General features: G+C 41.7%; 3 protein-coding genes across 4 annotated transcripts in view; 1 reads left to right on the forward strand and 2 right to left on the reverse strand.

The window, feature by feature from the left end:
• The first annotated feature begins 72 nt into the window (after nucleotides 1–72).
• Nucleotides 73–6,329, forward strand: poglut3 (protein O-glucosyltransferase 3). The gene is made up of 6 exons (XM_030424598.1): nucleotides 73–448; nucleotides 922–1,119; nucleotides 1,627–1,910; nucleotides 2,038–2,242; nucleotides 5,178–5,374; nucleotides 5,507–6,329. Exons 1-6 carry the CDS (start codon nucleotides 211–213, stop codon nucleotides 5,945–5,947), a joined length of 1,563 nt encoding a protein of 520 aa, XP_030280458.1. The 5' UTR covers nucleotides 73–210; the 3' UTR covers nucleotides 5,948–6,329.
• A 637-nt stretch (nucleotides 6,330–6,966) lies between these two features.
• On the reverse strand, nucleotides 6,967–10,698 carry rep15 (RAB15 effector protein). The gene is made up of 3 exons (XM_030425587.1): nucleotides 10,106–10,698; nucleotides 9,506–9,838; nucleotides 6,967–9,416 (listed from the first exon to the last, which is right to left on the reverse strand). The coding sequence occupies exons 2-3, from the start codon at nucleotides 9,785–9,787 to the stop codon at nucleotides 8,871–8,873; spliced, it is 828 nt and encodes a 275-aa protein (XP_030281447.1). The 5' UTR covers nucleotides 9,788–9,838; nucleotides 10,106–10,698; the 3' UTR covers nucleotides 6,967–8,870.
• A 133-nt stretch (nucleotides 10,699–10,831) lies between these two features.
• The window catches only part of ppfibp2b (PPFIA binding protein 2b), an 83,894-nt gene continuing 73,572 nt past the window's right edge, over nucleotides 10,832–21,153 (reverse strand). The window contains exons 22-32 of one of the 2 annotated variants that reach the window (XM_030425585.1): nucleotides 20,856–20,991; nucleotides 20,623–20,742; nucleotides 20,065–20,215; nucleotides 19,583–19,694; nucleotides 19,408–19,496; nucleotides 19,081–19,203; nucleotides 17,860–17,985; nucleotides 17,587–17,775; nucleotides 15,461–15,661; nucleotides 13,329–13,394; nucleotides 10,832–12,737 (exon numbers count right to left, since the gene is read on the reverse strand). In XM_030425585.1, the coding sequence (XP_030281445.1) occupies nucleotides 12,675–12,737; nucleotides 13,329–13,394; nucleotides 15,461–15,661; nucleotides 17,587–17,775; nucleotides 17,860–17,985; nucleotides 19,081–19,203; nucleotides 19,408–19,496; nucleotides 19,583–19,694; nucleotides 20,065–20,215; nucleotides 20,623–20,742; nucleotides 20,856–20,991 (1,376 nt within the window). In that variant the 3' untranslated portion in view covers nucleotides 10,832–12,674. Of the gene's footprint in view, nucleotides 12,738–13,328; nucleotides 13,395–14,304; nucleotides 14,371–15,460; nucleotides 15,662–17,586; nucleotides 17,776–17,859; nucleotides 17,986–19,080; nucleotides 19,204–19,407; nucleotides 19,497–19,582; nucleotides 19,695–20,064; nucleotides 20,216–20,622; nucleotides 20,743–20,855; nucleotides 20,992–21,153 lie in introns of those variants that run through there. The other variant, XM_030425586.1, reaches the window with a different exon arrangement.

Below are 21,153 nucleotides of genomic sequence, written 5' to 3' on the forward strand. Positions count from 1 at the left end.
AAATGTCTTCCCCAAACTACACAGTGCTGCTTTAAGGTCCTTGGTGGAGAGCCACAATCTGCATCTAACATTTCCGACATCCCGTCAACGCATCACCCGGATGATGGGCGTGTTTCTCTCCACCAACATGTCGGCATAGGAGTTTCTTGCAAAACTTTACACTAAATATTCAGTGAGTTTAGCCGTCCAGCGTTTAACATTTGCGGTAACATGGTGCGTGAGCGTGGCGGAGACGCAGTTAAGCCTTTACGGGATGGGTTGTTTTGTAAATGTGTAGTTTTAGTGGCATTTCTAAGCATTAACCTCACCGTCTGTGCCTGTGAAAGAATCGCTCCAGAGAGATGTCTCATCTGGGGTCCAGGGCTCAACCCCGACGTAGTTTTACCAGTCCGCTACTTCATTATTCAGGCGGTCAATTCAAAAGGAGGAAACCTGACTTTATCTCCAGGTAAACTGTACACAGGCATAGTGTGTGCTACGAGTGTCGTTATGTTCAACACAGCATCACTCGAACGCTTATGTCGAGCGGTTGCTGCTAGCTAGTCGCCTGGCACGTAATTTTTTAATATGAAGCTAACGTAAATTTAAGCAGATAACGTTAGTGGACATTTTTCCACAAAAAAAAACAAACAGACGCAGCACTAGCTAGCTACATTCAACCGTGGGTTATCCATGATGTTGTCGACCAGGCGTGATAAAACCAAAAATAGCAGTAATATTAATAACTGTTTCAATGAATCATAAAAAAAAACAGCGTTGGTGCTTTTATCATCCTTGCTGCCCTCAATGGACCGAGCTGAGCTAACAGCGGGTCATGTATCAGGGCTGGGCAGGTGCCTTGGTGGAAAACATAGACACCCTGCACCAAGACACAATTAAACCATATTGATATCTGAAATGCTCTGTACGTGTGCTCTTTAGGTAGCGACACGTTTAAAGTGAAGATAAGTCCACTGGACAAGAAGGAGCACATCCGCATCCACGTCCCTGCACCTCTGGACAGAGGAGACGGCTCCTTCCTGGTCAGGTACCGGCTCTACGGGACTGTGCTGACGGGCCTGAAGGTTGAGGTCCTCCACCAAGATGCTGCTGTTGCCAAGTCACCCTACACTATCCAAGGTTTGTGTTGTCGTGCATTAAGAAACGCAGGCACAGGTCCACCAGACAAGATATCTTCTTACAAATTTGCCTTAAAGAGCGTTTTCATTTGCATACCAATTTTTAAACTGGACTAACAAGGAAGACATTTTTAGGAAGAGTGACAAAGGAAGTATTCCTCTTCTGGGGCAGACAAACACATCACACATTTAAAGGGCTGTGTTGCAGAAGAACGCCCACGCTGCATCACATGAATGGCCAAATCTTTGCATAATCAGTGCTGCTCTTAAAACAAACCCTTGTTGGGCCGGTTGCAGTCCTTGTTATGTTGATTCAGTGAATATCATGTTATTTCATTATTGTCATTGTCATTAGACACCTTGTGATAGTCCTTCAATTCACATCCTAATGTCCTCTCAGCAAAGCACAACAGCTGCTCTCAAATATTTCGTAAGTGACTTAATATTATATGTTTAACACTTACTTTGATCCATACGTCTAACCTTCAGTTATATTTTTAACGGTCAGGTCCGGTCTATCATGAATACTGCGACTGTCCTGAACTCGATGCCTCGGTCTGGCAGAGCATCATGCAGTGTCCCTCCACAGAGCCTCAGATCCTGGCCGACTTCAAGTCTTTTCCAGCGGTTGACCTGCAGCATCTCAGACAGGAAGTGCCTCAGAGATTCTCCAACAGAGGCGGTCTCATTCACTACGCCATCATCAACAACCAGCTGTACCGCCGCACTCTGGGAAAATACACAGACTTTAAGATGTTCTCCGATGAAATGCTGCTCTCTCTTACCAGAAAGGTACTGCTACTGCTACTGCAGTTGTTTTTGCATGTTTGACACATTTGCTATTGGTAGTTTCTTTACATTACTGCCGAGAGTGTGCAGATGGCATCATGTGATTACTGATTTCAATCTCCTGTTGAAGGTGAGGGTGCCTGATGTGGAGTTTTACATCAATGTCGGTGACTGGCCGTTAGAGACTAGGAAAACAGATCCTGTTCCAGTTCTGTCATGGTGCGGCTCAACAGAGACGCGGGACATTGTCCTCCCCACTTACGAGGTTACACACTCCACCCTGGAGACCATGAGAGGCGTCACCAATGACCTGCTGTCTGTCCAGGGAAACACAGGTAACGCGCGCGCGTGAGCCACTATGAGGCCTGCTCTAGTCAAGAAGTGAGGCTCAGGCACTCAATTTTGAATCTGTCTGTGTATGTTACCCATCATTTCATGTTTAAACATTTATATGGACATTAAGTGATCCATGCAACCTTAAAAAGACGAGTCAGCACTCCTCTCTAAATCCTATAGTTCCAGAAAAAACTGACAAAAGCAAAGTTTTTTTGTAAATGGCTCAAATATAGAGATTTGTTTGTAGTTATGAACCAGGACAAGGGTTTGTATTTACATATTTATTAAAAATGACACTATCAGTAGGAAATACATAGAACAAGCTGTACTACAACTGCAGCTGTGAAGGTGGTAAATTCTAATGAGGCTCTTCCCTAAGGGCAGCACGGTGCACGGTGCAATGAATTATTGAAAGATGTTAATAATTTGGACCACAATAGCTAAAAAAAAACGAGACTGCAGACTTGCTGTGGTGTGAATTGATTTCATTACTACCTAAATGGTAACAGGACGTAGGGAGACCGAGGGACTGAATCAGGAACTGTGTGTCCAGGTTGACTCCCATTTTAAATTAGTTTTTTAAACTGGTGTTAGTTTACAAAACCTAAGAAGAAAGGAGGACACAGTAGCTTCAAAGTTCAACATTTTATGTTACATTGTGATGTAGAAATAGATCGGTGCTTAAAAAAAAGATCTCTACCGTGTCTATTTCAAAGGAGAGAGTTATGGGTTTTAGTTCTAAATTCTAGAAGGTCTGCAGTGTTTTCTTGGAGGCTCCAAGGATATAGTTGAGCTTCTCTGATTAAAATGCTGCATCCTTTCCCTTAACTACTATTGACGAGGCAGTTGTTGGCTTGTCCAGTTCAATCACATTCACTTACGTGCAGTGCTTTAAGTTAACCAGTACTCACTGGTACACACCACTGGCATTTTTACAAATTACTCTTTACTTCACTGATATTGGAAATAGCGTCAGCACTTCTTACATGCTGCTGGTGCTCTTTCCCCCCCATCTCTATATCACAGCAGGGACACGTTGGAGGTGCAAGCGCAACAAAGCACCCAAAAGTGCTGCCTCCTTCGTTTTGTTGGATTGTTAACCAGTTGGGCTGTACAGACGAAGCACGCAATGGTGTGGAGCTCCGTGGCAGTCATGCGGTCTTCAGCTCTCGTTTATGCATCTGTTCTTTTTTCTGTGTGTGCCGTGACCAAATCTGGGAAGAAAACAGTGATTTTAGAAATAGTGCTGTTTGTGTTTTTGCCACCATCACACGTCTGTGGTCCTTTTTAATCTAGTCTTTGCAGAAGTGTTTAAGAAGAAGTTTTAAGGTGATAAGGTTATAATAAAGGGCAGCTCGATCACCAGTGTTAAACTACATGTAAGTCAAGATGGGAATTTGCTTCACCATGGGTGCAAATGTTTTATCTGCCAGTTTGCTCACATAGAATGGAAGTGAAGTGGGAGGCGAATATTTGCCCCTGTTGATTTTGCATATTTGTGACTGCGCCCTAAGGGGAGTACTGGCTCTGCCAACGTGCAAGTAGTGGTGGTACAAATGATCTGTAGATTTAGGTCAGGTTATGTAATTTATTTGTGTGAGTTGCAAATACTGCATTCATAGAATTTGGTTGTGTGGGTTGTCCAAAAGAATTTCACTGACTGAGCCAAAATAGCTACAGAGTTAAATCATTTTGGAAAGAGCCAAAATATTCAAAGAAGGGAGACTGAGTGGATTTGCACCACTCCCAAATGGGATTTTAATCACAGTTAAGTGTCCACTAGGGGGCGCCATCTGGTTAAGCACTGGCCCTATTGTTTTTGGCGCTATCTGATAATCATGTCGGGAACAGTTCAAATGCAGCAGCCCAATAATGTCGATGATACAGTTACCTATTTCATGTGAACCTACTATATCAGAGGTTTTTAGTAATCTAGTCAAATGTAGTTTTAAATCCCATGAATCAAAACGTAATTCTGCAAAACTTAACTGACACAGTAACTTCATTAAATGACATGACTTAATGTTGGATAAAAGCTAATGTTACAGAAACTACAGCTTTAACAAAGAATGGATTTTAAATGCAGAACAGGTCCAGTTAGACATATAAGGCAAAAAAAAAAAAAAAAAAAAGATTAGCAGCTGTCACCTCGTACATATGTTTCAGTGGTGCCTTCAAATTTACCACTGGCTCTCACGCTTACACCCACCACTGTGTTTTATAGATGAAACTACTGGTCCCCCTACATATTTCACAGATAAAACTGCTGGTACACAAGTGCATCTTTTAAGAGGATTCCTTATTTGTTTCCTCAACTGACAAATTGCAGTGTGTTGATTTCAGGATGTTCTCCTATTTGTCTGTACTCAAGGTATGCACACAGTGGACTCTCTTATCTGTATGATTTTAATTCTTCGCCTCATGAGAAGTCATGATCACAGTCAAACCTGATTTAGATAAAGGTCAAATGGATACATAAATCATTCTTATGATGCTATTTTTAGCTTGAATACTTGAGATACTGCATCATTCTACATGCATTTCTTCATTTGCAGTCTGTATGTGGATTTTAACTTCAGACTAATGTGAGAAAAAATGGCAACTAATACATATGATTTCATTAATGAGTCAGGTGATGTAGACACCTTTACCCCAGGCTTTAATGTGTCCTTAAAAGTAAAAATCTGGAGAAAAATAATAAGTTAAAGCACATTCAAGTTATTTTATTGATCTAGAATGAGAGCTATTATTTTATTCAATGACAGTTTTGGGTCTTAAAATGCACACCCCTTTGGGTTCTAGGTTTTATTACCAGTCAGTGTAATCACTAGTATAAATATGTCTCATCATTTATTGGAATGAATGTTGAATGAAATTCTGTCACTTGGAACAAGTTCTGCCTTTTTGTGTAACATCAGGACCTTTTTCTTCCAGGGCCTCCTTGGATGAACAAGACAGATCGTGCGTTCTTCCGTGGCCGTGACAGCCGAGAGGAACGTCTTCACCTGGTCTCTCTGTCCAAGAAGAACCCTGAGCTGCTGGACGCAGGCATCACAGGATGGTTCTTCTTCAGAGACAGGGAGAAACACATAGGAAAAGTACCACTTGTTGGACTCTTTGAGTTCTTTAAGGTGAGGGAAAATGAATGAATAAATTATTATTTCAAATTTCAAAAGAATTCTCTTAAATCTTTGCCACTGTATATTTTGACTTTCCTTTGTTTTGATGTGATTAATGTTGAAATATTATTTTCCCTCTTCTAGTTCAAGTACCAGGTGAACGTGGATGGAACAGTCGCTGCATATCGCTTTCCTTACCTGATGCTCGGGAACAGTCTGGTTCTGAAGCAAGACTCCCAGTATTATGAATTTTTCTACAGCCATCTTAAACCAGGCTCTCACTATATTCCTGTTAAGAGAAACCTGTCAGACCTTTTGGAGAAAATCAAATGGGCCAAAGAGAATGATGCTGAAGCACAGGAGATTGCCAGAGCGGGTCAGACAGCGGCCAGAGAGCTGCTGCAGCCCAGCAGACTGTACTGTTATTACTACAGCGTGCTGCACATGTACTCGGAGCGGCAGATAGGACGGCCGACACTCCACGCAGACATGGAGCTCGTGCCTCAGCCGGACGACCACACTGCTGTGTGTACATGTGAGCGCAAACGCCACAAAGAAGAAACCAACATGAAGGATGAGCTATGATGGAATCCTTCTGTAGTTTGTGTCATTTTTTTCTCTGAAACATTCCTAACATTTAAGAGTGAAGATAATTGAATGTTACTGATGCTCACAAGAAAATGTGAATTTCACAGTTTACAGTTTAGCCTTACAATTCTGATTGTTTTTATTTTGGACAGTTGAGGAATGATTTAGGCTAAAATCTCTGTCCTCAGTTATTTCAAAACGAGGCTGCAGGACATAGCCCTCAAAATGATAATGCCACTCTTAATGTTAAGTACTGTGTTGTGTTGTTTTTTGTGCCTTTGTAATCCAAGAAACTGAGGATAAGATTGCTGTTTTGTAACTGTGCCTTTGCATTGACATTTTTACAGTATTGTCTTAAAATAAATACTTCTTAAATAAATCTTCAAAATCTCCAAATGTCATCCTTATACTGAAATGCATGAGTCTGACCTTCTGTGACAGTCATAAGCATGTATGGCAACCTCCTTCTATCACAAGTGACCTCCTATTATTATTGTATCTACTGTATATTTCCTGTCGTACTGTAAACTACAACTGCTACTACAACAAATGTTTTCCAACATTTGAATGAATGTTCGAATTTTGAATTGAAAGGTAATTTTCTTGTACTGTTCGACACAGTGTGGACTAAGAGTTTACAGCCATGTCAGTGACTTTGAACTGGTGATGGCGCGAGAGAAAAGTCAGTAGGATTCATCCTCTGGGGATCCTGAATCTGCCAATGACATGGCAATGAGATATTTTAGCCCGGACCAAAGTTGTAGACCAACCAACGGACCGACATAGCCATCCCTTGAGGATCTTTGGTTTAACGGTCCTTTTTAGTAGCTGTTGGTGTAGCTGTGGTGGGATCTGATGACACTCTGATGACAAGTTTTCCCCTAGTTTCTCTTGGAAAGCTCTTTGACATTGTTGCACACAAGTAGAGAAAATATCCTTGTAGCAACTCCTTTATAAAAAGAAACAACAATGAGTAGCAACAATGAGGTTCAAAACGACTGAGTCAGACACGTGGAGAAATTTGTCTTTAGATTTAAATGAAATATATTAAGTGATTTACATTATCTTCAAATTCATACAATCATTTGACAAAGAATGAAAAAAGTCATGTTGCAATAATGTTATAGTAGTGTATAGTAGTAGTTGTTATAGTGTTTCTAACTCCACCTGCCATTAATATCTTTATTATCTGAGAAAATGTTCAATACCAGTGTGTTTGCAACTCACTATTTACAGAAAGCGTACTCTCATCCTTCAGTTTAATCCACTGCAAATTGTAATGCGAAATTTAAGAGACAACAAGAAAATCCCCCCCAAGAAGAGTATGGACCAATTTTTGCTTTAATCCAAACCATAAAATAATTAATGCAAAATGATTTAGCTCGAGATGCTTAGTGGTTATACGCTGTACACTGTAAATTCAGCCTCATTCAACTCAAATGGCATGTTGTCCACACACAGCAGGTTGTTGCAAAAGCATGAGCTCTGTGTCAAGATGGACAATATTCAACTGATAAAACTCACACATTTAACTTAGTTACAACTGCTCATTTTAGTCTACAGGGCTTTGACGATATTCCTCTACAAAGATACACTGCAGACTAAAGACAGGTATAATAACATTAGTTATTATAAGTTGGAAGCGTCAGAGCAGAAAAGCACAGGTGTAACTATATATCTTTAGTTTTAGCGCCGGTCGCACAGTTGAAACAGCACTCACAAGAGCAGGACCCTGGGATGAAAGCATACCATATATGATGGGACAGTAATGGCTCTGGCTCCGGCTCCGGCTCATTGGGCAAAATACCAGCCCTGTTGGCCCTTCCATCTGTGTGTGGGTGTGTAGGAGTGGTTACCGCTTCTGATGAGCAGGGGCAACTTGCATAGTTGCCTCTGCCACCAGTGTACTAATTTAGGTGTTAAAGGGTGAATAACTTGTGTTGTAAAGAGCTTTGAGTGGTCTCTAAGACTAGAAAAGCGGTATATAGATACAGTCCATTTACCAAATGGGATGGAACCATCATTAATAGTATTAGTTAGACCTGTGAGAATAGGCCTTTTCTCGACATTGTGACATTTTGACATCACGCTTTAGGAAACACACACAAACAGCACATGTAACATAAAGAATGATGGCAGAATTCCATTGAGCTGCTTCAGTTTCAGGGTCCTGGTTCAAAACAAGGCCAAAAGTAGAAGCCTCGGAGGGAAACATGTAAATGAAATGCATCCTTCAAAATGTAATTAGTTTCACATGAGTCTGAAATAGTATGATACAACCTTACAGCTCTTTAAAGTCATATATACTGTAAGTTCAGTATGTTCTTGTTTTTATTTACGTAATTCAATGCATTTTACTGAGTTTAAGGTGTCAGAAAACCGGACCAAGCTGAAGGAAACACTGGAAAACTCTGCAATTGAACTGACATTCTTGTAAAATGCACCATCTACTGGGATAGATTGATGATCAGAATTGAAAGAAGAAAGACCAGAATTTTCTCTTAAAAGGCAGAATACTTTCATCTCGGAAGGTTAAAAGGTTGTTTCTCAAGAGACACATCAATAGAGTGCTACAGGGATGACCTATTTTTGTAGGCTAACTTGGAAGTGAGCATCGTGTTAGTTCCCTTGACCAACATTTTTATGCTGCATTTTGGATTATTGCAGAAAATAAGCTCTGCGGCAAAAACAAGTTCATGATTCTTAGATGTTTTGTTCAACAAGCTAATCTTCAACAATGAACACCTTTTTCATGATTTTTGAAGCACAAAAGCAATCGGTAACTGGGAGTGCAAAAGTGCTAATTTATTTCTGGGATTAAGTACTCATTCCTGCAGCACTCTATAGCCTCCGAGTTGTCACATAAAGTTTATTCCTGAGCCATTATGTCATGTTTGGGCTATAAGTATTTCTCTTTGGTTCAGCTGAATTTAATCATAAGAGTGAGAGGTTCCCCATCTTTCTTGGTGACAATGGTCTGCATCATTCCTGTAGGTGTATGGAGATACCTCGAGCCTTTGAAGAAGTTCTCGATAAGAGCTCTGTCAATCTTGTTGCACTTGCCAATGGCCGCCTCAAAGTTGTTGCTGAGTACGCCGTAGATATTCCCCTTGTCGTTTTTCTTCCCCATGAACAAAAAGAGGGCATAGCAGTCCTTGCCGATGGAGGTGCAGAAGTCCACCATCCTCTCATACATGTTTCTGTCGCTGGACTCCATCTGGGCAATCTGGACAGACTCGCTGCAGAAATCTGGGGGGATGCCGTTCTCGTCAGCGTTCTCCCTTTCGGGCAGATGTAAGACCTGCACAGCAATCTGGATTCGAGGGTTCTTGGTGGGCTTCTCCAGCACGGCCCAAACCCAGTCAGCCCCGAGGAGGATGCGCTGCTCAGGCGTCATGGCCGTGCAGTTGAATGCATCTGTCATGTTGAGATTGACGCTTTGAGAGATGTAGGTCATCAGGAAGACCTGTTGGAGGACAAAATGTTTTAAAGACCACTTAAAAGCAATTTTGTGAAGTTCCTGATGGCGCTGTCTTCAGCGTTTTAGTTACCTACCTCAGTGAGCACCTCAGGGCTTGCGTGAAACTTGTCCTCTGGGTCTTTGAATAGGAGGTACTCTTGAGTTCTGCACGAAGCGGCAGAGATGCAGTCATTGAATAGAGGTATGAAATCGTTGGGTTTGGCAATGGTGGGCCTCCTCAGTGTGGAGAAGATGCTCGGTCGAGGTGATGTGTTCAGATCAAAGGAGGGAGGGATGGTGGAGCCACGCTTGAAAGAGGCAAAGAAGTTGGAGTTCTGGAAGGGGTTAGAAATGGGTTTGCTGATGGTCTGGCCCATGGTGGATGGATGGTGGAGGGTGGGAGATCAGATGGTAGTTTCCCTGATACACTGGATAGAGAAAATGTTTGCCATTAGATTACAGACTTTAATCTAGATTGGACAAGTTGTTGTTGAAACTTGACCTGAGTATTTTGATAATTTTATTCTAGAGGTACAAAAATAACCCATGATATGGAACCAGTGCTGCTCAGGTCTCCTTCTTCCGATCATTCCTCCATGTTCCAATGCATGTTGCAATGCACTTATACAGTAAGAATAACATGGTGTGATATCTATTAAAATCAAGCTGCCTTAAAATTGATTCAAGATACTCACCAGGATGGGTCTGGAAGTTTCTGTAGTTCCAAGTCCACTACCTGCAGTCCACTCCTGTCCCTTTCCCTGCTGAGATACACAGTGTGTGTGTATGTGTGTGTATGTGAGGCTCAGTCTTTGGTATCCTGACGTGTACAGAACTTTCAGTTGAATAATGAGGATATTCTATCCCATGCTTGGAAGGGGGAGTACCTGACAACAGTGTTAGCATGGGTGTGGTGTTTGTAACTTGTCAAATTTGAGTTAAGTCAACAGAAGACTCGTCTTACTAGTGTGTGAAGCAGCAGCTTGAGGACTGGGGTAAGCCTCAGGGGTTTGATGGGTAAACAAAATGCTTAACTGTCTTCTCACGAGGAAGAGCAAATAAGGACATGTGTGTTGGATCAACTTTTAGTGCAGCTCACTATTGTAATGTTCCATTGGAGGACAGTAGGGGAGTTTACCATTAGATTAAAAAGTGGTGGGGGGTGGATGGTGGCCGCTGTGGACATTTATTGTTCTTGCGAAACTTACGTTTTGACCAATAGGTTTTTGTGAGGTAGTCCAACTGTCGGGTCTTCCAGTGGTTTATGGTTTACTATTCCTTAGTGTCAATGGTAAGCACATATAAACCTACTGTATGAATGTATGATTAAGCATTTACACTGTATGTGCGTGCAAGATGTTAGCCTGAGGTTACTTACCTAATCCCTTAACATTAGCTGTTAACAAATTCAGATTGCCCAGTTTGTCAAAGTGCTTTTATTTTGTCACCGGATATAACAATTTACTGCCCTATCTTACCATTCTGTTGTCATTTGTTCAATCATACATTTACTTTAAAAATACGTTTTTATTTTTTATATTTAATAAAGACAGGGTCAGTTGAGCTCAACAAAAAAAGCATTGTCTAAGAGCAAAGTACAGTTCAAAAGGGGAGAGCAGGGTCAAATGAAACATAATTTGTGTTTTTGCAAGGCAAAATACTCCAGCAGATAAACATTGTTGAACATCCTTGGAAATGAGACAGACCAGACATAATGTGGCCTTTTGTGCCTCATTTGAGAATTTGTAAAATATGGTGATATTACATCAGCCAATTTTCACATTTTAAATAAACAAATAATATAAAAATAAATGTATCTTTGACAAGAACCCCTTATAGAGATTTTCTTTGGCCACTCTGAGGCAGATGAAGAAAACATTGACGTAATGTCACCCTATAAAACGGAACAAGAGCTGATTAAGGGCCATCAGACACAGACCAAGATTAAAAGTTGAATGTTGGTCTGTGTTAAATCATGCCGATGGAAAGTCGGGTGAATATTCATAGTAAACTTCTGGAGCTTCACAGCAAAACAGTGTTGCAGCATTCTCCTAAACAACTGGAGTAGATGGGGACTGGTTTCAACAAACAACTGAAAAACCCCCCAGAGAATTGCTTAATTCAATCTAAGTCTCCCAAGTTTATCTGAAAAAAACAAAACATTATTTTCACCCTTTTTTTTAGCTGGAATCTTTACTGTAGCTGCTAAGATAAAAGTGTTGGTCTAGCATGTGGCAACACATGTGGCAACACATGCTAGACCATGCTTTGAGGGTGTTAAAGAATGCAGTACCACGGTTTACTGTGAAGTGTCCAGAAAAGTTTTGTGTGCTGCAAAACGTCACTATCGGCATTGGGGTGAGTAAATAATTAATAAAAAGAAATCATTTGAAGTCATGTTTCTGTTCAACTGATGATTGCAAGTCCAGTGGCCTGGAACAAGCCACTAAAAATGCTAAAAAGGAGACCTGCAGAGTCAGTAATAATTCTCAGTGGGTTTATCACTACAGGAAACCCCTTTCACAGTACATGCATTCATTTCATACACTTTCAACTTTCAACTAACCCTTTACAAATATTGATGATTGCAGATTTATTTAGAATTGTGACCAAGATATTTATGAAAGGGGACATTTTAAAGCTTGTCAGAGCTCCCTTGGACAAACTCTGTCAGGGCAACATTGTTTTTACTTCTGAACTGTACTTTCTTTCTACTTGTCGGACATATGCACCAATACAATATGACTGTGATAAGCTAATACTATTAAAATCAGCCATCTTTGATGTATTGGTTGGGGTGGAATGGCAGTTGATAAGATTTCCAAACATTATTTACAGATTCCCCAAAGATCAGTTCTAACAAAATAACCGTCTTTCTTAATTTCATGCCAGGAAACAAGGTATGACTATGTGGCCCTGCTCTCCCCTTTGATACACCAGCACAGTGTACAGTGGTCAGTATGATCATTAGAGGGTACATTGCATAGGGATAAAAGGAAAGCAGTAATACAAAAAAAGCCAGTTCAGTTCATTATTGTACAAATTAAAAATAGATTTTTGTAAGCCACCCTTGATGACTGTTCCAGGCTGTCCACTGGTGTCCCCTGTTATCTGCAGTGTGACTGCAGGTGTTACATGAGGTATCGGCAGCTAGCTAAAGTAGCTGTAGCTGGCCGGGCCTTGAGGTACAGTGCAAGTGTCTCATGGTTTCTACAGGTGTCTGACGTCGATTGACAGCATTAGTGAGCGTTGGGTCATTGTTCTTCAAACTAGCGCCGTCTGAGACCGCCTCAGCTCCCTCCGCAGCTCGTCTTGGCTGAGTAGGTACTGGAAGCAAAGCATCATGGGAGTGTTATTGGGTTAGAAAGCTTGGTAGCTGGTGTATGCCACTGAGCCATGATGAGTTAAGACATTTAGTTTCACTCTAGGATATCGTGAACAAATGAGACTTAAGGACACAAAGACTTGACTTTTAAATAGCAAATACTGCTGCTCGCTGGTACTTCCTTATTTGATGTTATCAGGCAGATGCCAGTCTTGGTCCTTTCGCTCCTGTTCTGTTTGCTGAAGTCAACTCAGTAATTGAACCCTAAGGCTTTGGATGACAAACATGTAAAGCCACTTCTTAATCGTGGCCTAAAGCAACTTCCCGAGTGAACCAGTTGAGTGAGCGTCAAGACCTTTGTTGAAAAAAGTGAGAAAACTTTTATGTAACTGATCAGGTTTCACTCTCCAAGTGTCATCTTATTCCTTTACCCTGATCACACAGATTCTGGTGTTTTAATGCTGTTGCCCCGTCAGACAGAGCTTTCCATCCGAGCGACTCAAACTTCTGTTACAACCGATGAGGGGCAGTTAATCGGTGGGTGAATCAGCTGCACAAGTCATTACCAGCAGCTTGTGTGTGTTGGCGCTTACTGTGAGGTTGTTGATGCTTTCAGACAGAGCCTCTATTTGCAACATGGTACCCTCTGTGATCGCCATCTGCAACACAAACACACACACAGGCACACACACAAACAGGACACACACAGGGTCTAATGAACCCATTACAAGTCACGATTACAGACTTTCAGAGAAACAATGATGGGTTTCCTCGGCTTTAGCGCATAGCAATGAATACATTTTGCATTCATGTAAGTATGCTGAAATGAGCTATACATCGCTGATGAGACATACTCTGACATGCACCATGAACCATGTCATCTCTAACAAGGTTACCATGGTGATGGTGAGCAGCCATCTTGGCTCAGATTGGTCTGCAGAGTGGAAAGCTGACGCATAAACAGCCATGACAGCCACCATGATGGTGAGGATGATGTTGATGATGAAGAAAGCAGGTTAGTGTTTGACGCAGGCTACTTAGTCATGCCGCCCACTGTGGCTCCACATAGAACAAGTCAGTAACTTTTGTTTGTCCATGTCAGTTGTCTCAAATGAAAATTCAGTCATACTCACCCACAGGTGAAGTTCAGTCAGGTGAAGTTCTGTAGTCCACGATACATTCCCAGAGCTTCACAGCAAATCTGCTCAACAACTGAACTAGCAAGGGACTTGTTTTAAAATCTAAAGAAAAAAAAGGGCTCTATATGACTCATCTGACATAATCCAATCATAATCTAATCTCTGGTTGTCCCAATATCCCAAATTGAGTTGAAAAGATGTTATGAACATGCTTTCTTAACTTTATTGTGGCTGCTCTGTCTTAAGTGGGTGCACCAGCAGCATCACAACCACATGAGGTGTAAATAATATATTTTTCATTTAATTTTGGATGTCTGGGCTTCCATAGACTTGGATTTCCGTGGACGAGTGGCAAGGAGCGATTTTACGTTGCTTTTTTATTTTGTTTTCATCTGTTTTATTTCTTTTCTTTTTTTTTACATTTTAAAACAAGTCCCCATCTAATTCAGTTGTTCAGGAGAATGCTGTAAAGCTCCGGAAATGTTTTGTTCTTCACCTGACAGGGGTGAGGAGATAATGACTCATCCTTTAAAAATCACTTTATGCCATGCTATTTCCTTTATTTTCCTAATCAAACCATGAACCTACTGTTTTCATAAGAGATATAAGTGTTAATTTGTATGCTAACCTAATATATATATACAAAATAAATACATCTAAAACAAAACAATTTAAAGTTAGATTTAGAAAAGTTCAATCTGACGCAAACCTTCCTGCCTATTGTGTAGAAAGAAGGAAACAACTTTACACACGTATGTTTTTATTTATTAAATGACTTGATAAATCTTTTTACATTTACATGACCACATATAAGCTTCCTTTGCGGAGCAGGATTTTCTTTACTATAAAAATACTATTACAGAAAATATGAAAATAACAGTACAAAATCACCAGCTCAGGTAACATGCTATTTTATCATTTCCTCTGCAATGACATAAATATTAAATAAAATCCCTCCATTATATTATGCAAATATTGCACAAGCTCATCTCAACCGTGTGACAAAACTGTTTTAAAATCAAAGCTATAAATGATGTCATGACTGACTCACACATATAAAATCATCTAATGGTGGTGCATAAATGTTAGAACAATGGCTTAATACTGTACAACAAAGGATGTCCATTATGTATATTGGATGGATTACAGGAAGTGATGTCACAGGAAGTGGAGTCCAGAGAGATGCTGCGCACTCTCGTGATGAGTTAGATCATGGCACAGGTTTGAGGCTGAGGTCGGGTTAGTTAGGCATCTGTCAGGAAATTAAATCAAAATACTTGAAGTGTGTAGATTCATCGCGTCAGTACACCCTTCATGACAAGCAGCTGTGACTGTCTGACAGTCAGGCAGGTTTATCTGGGCGTCTCTGAATCTCTTCACTTGTAAGGCACAGGGTCGGGCTGATGGGCGGGGTTTAGAGGAGCGGGGAAAGGGAAGGGCTGAGGTATTATGGGCCGCAAGCAAAGGAAGCAGAGTAGTAGCAGTGACAGCTGATTGGCTGATGGAAAAGCGTGACAACACAGTATGTCATGTTGTTGTCACCGCTGTCACGGAGATGGGTCAGCTCTGCTGTCGTCGAGCCCCACCTGGTCCCTGGAGCGGTCTGACTCTCGGTCCAGGATGGGGCTCAGGCCCCTGAAGCCGGCGTAGGGCCGCACCTGGACCCCGTTCACTGCAGACTGTCCTGCCTGAGGCGAAGACGACTCCACTGGACAGACGTAGTCTGTAGATTCATCCGGCCGTCTCCTCCGGAGGTGAGTTAAGTTAGAGAAGCCCAACTTCTTCGGCTGCAATGAGAAGAAATAACAAAGGGATGTGACTGTATATACTTTGACTATCGCTCATGATAACACTGTACGCATTAAACACAGGAAAGTCCAACAGGGACAAAACAATAAGACAGGTTTTGAAGCCAGTGTTCTAGCCAGATTATTTGAACAACTTTATTTGGAGGGGCTCCTCAAATGTCCCTAACAACAACAGATACAGTAGATTAAAGAAACAGTAAGTAGTACTACACACTCAGATGGATGTTGTAAATGGACAGTTTGGGCTATAAACCTTCTAACTTTGAGAGGGAGTTTGTCTAAAACGATCCTGTACTTGTGTTTCTTGCCTGTCTTGCCTGACCTCTTTTAATGATATAACCTCGGTCCCATTACCAGGATCAAATGACTATGTGTTGTTTAAAAGGAGTCGCTTCAAGTGGCGAAAAAAGAGAATAGTAATCCATCTCTGCAGCCCCCCTCAGCTCTACTGAGCTTTACGGCATCTTTCAGCTCACTGTTCAGGTTTTATGGCCTGCAACGTTGCCGTTTTGGTTCCCTCTCGCTGCTATCGTCATGGTCATTTTTAGACACAGCAGAGAGTTATTTTCAGCTGAAAAGCTCTAAAAACTAACAATACACTACCTGCTGAACACTGAACTGCGGCTGGACAAAGTTAGCAAGTAATCACTGCAGCAGCTGAGTGGTGCATTTAAGCAGCTAAAGACAGAAACTCCAAATGAATGCTAACGTCGCTCCATCGTATGTTTAACGACTGGTAATATATTTGCTATAACAATTTTAGAAATGTATAATATAATCAGTGCTGTGTTGCACTTGTTGTACAGTTCATGCAGCTTTGGTGAGTACAGTGTAGTCATAAATGATAAATTATACAAAGTGTAAGAAAATGTTGTCCTTTGGAAACTGTATTAAAACGCAATATGACTCCAGTCCACACACACACACACACACACACACACACACACACACACACACACACACACACACACACACACACACACACACACACACACACACACACACACACACGGGTTACTCTACATAAACTATAACAAACAATCAGAATTGTAAAAAGTAATTTAAATTTCAACTAAGGGAGGGTATGAAAGATGATCTGCACTACATTGATAAACAGATACATGTCAGGTGTATGTTTGAGATATTTCTATATGTCTATGAGATCATGCTGATTAACACTCTATAGATATGAGGTACATGCTCTGCTGGGTGAAAGGAGGTCTCCTGTTCTCTGTATACTGTCTTTTCTTCTATCCATGCTTAACTGCTGCATTCACTGCAAGTATGAAATAAGTGAGAACAGGCAACAACAGACAGCAGCTTAAAGAAATGTGTCCCCTAAGCTTGTTCTTGCTGACTAAAGGAACCCTGATATTATCACAAAGGACTAAAGGATATCACTTAGCTGGCTTGGGGAGGAAATCCCCACACACACACGAAAATAAATCTATTTCTGTATTTACTCTATGTAGCATTCCGAGTTAAATTTGTCACGAAAACCATCTGAATAAATACTAAGTTCTCACAGATTAGCTCAAGAATTTTTAGATCTGAGTGTCCAAGGTCATAAATGGGTCAGCAGAAAGTGCGTTGTGTTTTGGGGTGGATTATTCTTCCATTTGTCTTCAGCAGAGCACAGGGAGACTTAGAGCTGAGGCTGCGGCTGATGGCTGCGTCTTAAAAATGTGAGGAGGAGCGGAGCGGGCCGGGGTTTACTCTGCTCTCACAGGCTTAAACACACTGCAGGGCTCACAGCTTTAACTGAGCTGACACATCAAGGTTTCACCTCGGATTAAGGTGCTTTCTCTCACGCGCGGGAAGACCGGACGGGGTTAGCCGTGTGTGTTCTCTTAATGCAGCATTGTTGCCTCTGAGAACTTCCTCCTCTGCTGGTATTATCTTACCTTGACTTTAGCTGTGATGCTGAGTGGGGTGTACCCCGGTGCCTCGGTGTACTCCCTCTTCTCCTGCTGAGCTTGTGTTCCCACCAGGTTGTTGAAGTTGGTGTTGAGGTGGCGTCTCAGCAGTGTTTTCTGAGGAGGGATGTTGAGCAGCATGGCCAGCGTATCGGAGTTAAACCGAGGCTCCAGAATCTATGAGAGGAGAGACGTGGTGAGGATGCTTTCTGCAGTGCTTTTGTTTTTAGACCCATAAGCTGTGTGATCTCGTGTACTCACTACTAGCCCTCCGTGCACGCCGCTGCCCCTCAGGTTTGGTGCGTACTCTGCCAGATCCACGGATCTCAGCCACTCCATGACCCTGTGGTTGGACCACTGCACCACCTCACTGGGAGTGAACTCGTTCTGAAACACACACAGGAACACACTGTGCTGTAGATACGCGGATGAAGCACCTTTCACTACACTCTTCATCACACATTTAAACCATTTACCGTGTTTTTTATTTACTTTTTATTTTTTTATTTAGTGATGCAAGACGGAACAATTGAGAGAAGACAAGACACAACTAAGTTTATTTCAAGACTTGACAGGATAAGCAGATTATAGAAGGACAAGCAAACAATGAAGACGGAGAGGGGTGATTTAGATGAGTCACTGTGTTAGAAGGCGTGAGTTCGTGTTAGGGAGCAATAAGGGGGAACGTAAGTAAGTCCAAAAACATTAAAACAATCAATAAATACATACATATTTATTATTATTATTATTATTATTATTATTATTATTATTAATAATATCATAAATACCATTATTATTATTATTATCATTATTATTATTATAATAATAATAATAATAATAATTATAATAATAATAATAATAAAGAATAATACAACAGAAAGGAAAAAACTAAAAGAAATGTCCCCGTCCCAGCAGCCAATCAAGTTCAATGGTGTTCTTCAACATTTTGTCATTTGAATATCATTTAATAGACACAACAAAAGTTTCACAAGTTTAATACCTACTTTTCATTTTGTATTGAAATGAATTGAAAGTAATACTGGCTGGAATGGAAGACAAAACACTGAACGTACTACAACGAACTTTTAACGGTCTGCCTCACTTTAATACTGATGCCTCTACCGTATATGACATACAAAATAAAATGAGCTCATCAGCGAGAGCCTGGCTGTGTTAACTAATTGTTACAGTTAATCCTGATGCCTGTCACTGGATTGGATTCCAATTTTTTTTGTGTGTTAAAGATGAATGGAAGGGTCTCCGAGCCAGAGAAAAGTCTGTAGTCTGGTGGTACGGCACACAAAAAAAGTTTACTTTGTTCTCCATCGCCATCTTTAGTCCAAAGGGGCAAGCACAATCAGCAAAAAAATCTATGTTCCTTGAACTGGCTTTAAAACATTCCCAGTTAAAAGAAAAAACCAACAGAATGCTACTCCAGAAGCTAAAGCTGCAATACAATCTCACATGCACACACACACTGACCTCATTGCCGGGCCTGCGTCTGAGGCAGTTAGGGTGGAACTTGTTGACGTGGAGAACATGAATGGCGCATTTGATGCTGAGGTGATGGAGCTGGCTGGTCACTTTGAGAAATAACAAGTCGTTCTGAGGAGGAGAGGAGTCAGAGCGATGAGTACAACTGTGACGAGGAGAGGGAAAGTGAGCGCTGAACTTAATTTTTTGCGATGTCAATCTGAATCCCAGGGAGGTGAAACAAGCGCCTCAAATTCATGTATTTTCTGAAAATGTCACCACATACATGACTAACTTTAACCCAGCGTCCTGTTCGGCTGTTATTGACACACTCACCACAGTGAGGTACTGCAGCATCTGCCCGTCCACTCTTCCGTCGTTAAACTGGTCTTTGTACTGAGGGAGGCCGATGTCATCGAGCCAACCTTTGGGACATAAAATATCACAGTTCTTATGTGGCGGATCCTCAGCGTGATGTTCTGTTTTATTTCAGTGCGTGTTCGGTACGTACGAGTGACCCAGATGTAGTCGAGCTCTGCAGACTTCTCAGGCTGCTTGCTGCTGAACGTCTTGATGGCTAACTGCAGCTTCTTCCTGTGGAGCGGGTTCTTCACGGCCAGCTCCTGAGACGCAGCAGAGGAGAAATAACTTATTTTGAAATCTTACAAATGATCTTACATAGAAACAAAGCGAATATAACGTCATTTAGAGTGAATTATCTAACTAAAATGATCCTGTTGTGAGAGACATAGAGGTGCGGTGGGGGGCCTGAGGTAGACAAAATGACAGCGTTGAAGGCGAAACTAACAAGCAAGGTTGAAAAGCAGAGACAGGCATAGCTAAATGCCAAAAAGACAGACAGACAGCAACAATGATCGGACAGGTAGAACTGGAAAATATCTGACGGGCTGAATGAAGAATTATTATGTTGGCTAAACCGAGACAGCACGACATATGACTCAGGAGTAGGTGTGGGGGTCTGTGTGTGCGTACCCTCTCTAGGTCTTGCGGGCTGGCTGACAGCAGAGTCTGACCGCTGGTGACCCAGTGACGAGCGAGGATGCCGTACTGACCCAATCCAATTTCCTCGAGCCAGTCACACACCTGCTCTGTGCTCCACTTGGAAAAAGGCGTCTTCAAGTCTCTGGCAAGGTGAGAAGAAAGAGACAGATGATTAACGTCGAAGATTAATTCTTTAATGCATTATTTCCTACGGTACCATGTGGGCATCTACAGCTGATAATTCATGTTAGTTAACATACAAATCACTTTGTTAAGATGTGAAACTTCAGTAAGATAGTGTTTTGGTTCTCTTGCTGCTTAAATGAATACAGCCTAAAATGTGTTTTGATTATATGCATTTTAAATATAAAGAAGACAAAAATGTTGGTCGAAGCGGACGCTATGAAGAGAATCATGTAAACTTATGTGACCAACGCTCTGAAACAGACTGTTATATTCGGTTTGGTGTCTTTCCCTCTGACATGTGGGATATGTCAAACTAATATATGAAAATACACAGTATGTGTGAGTATGGCTGTGTCTTTATACCGTGTGTTCCCTGAACGGGCCAGTCTCGGTCCAGCTGTAGCTCTGAAGCCTCCCCTCTTGAACTCCCCCAGGTCGGTGGTGTGACCCTGGGCAGGACTACCTGACTGGCTGCGACGGATCCTGGGGACAACCAAAACTCTAAAGTGAGTGTTTAAAGGTGCAACATAATGAGTTACAAAGACAGAGAGGATGTGGCTGTGTGAAGTGGCTGTGTGCTGCACTGTCCAACTTACTTCCCCCAGAGCTTCTTAATGCCTCTGTGAGTCTTCCTGTTCTCTGGTGAGACGGGGGACTGCTGTCCAGAGTCCACTCCAGAGGACAGAGGGGACTGGTCTGACAGGACGCTCTCCTCTGCCTTCTCTGAACGCCCTGGAACACAATCATCGATAATCTGGTTCAGTCTTGTGAGGAGAAATCTGGGACCCAAAATCCATTTGTGAGAGGGAATGTCCTCTGGACCAGCGTGGACCACAAACACACAGCACATGCTAACTGCTTGCTTGCTCAAAGTACGAGCACACTTTTGTTCTG

This window comes from Sparus aurata, chromosome 8 (assembly GCF_900880675.1).
Source record: "Sparus aurata chromosome 8, fSpaAur1.1, whole genome shotgun sequence".
NCBI classification, from domain to species: Eukaryota; Metazoa; Chordata; class Actinopteri; order Spariformes; family Sparidae; genus Sparus; species Sparus aurata.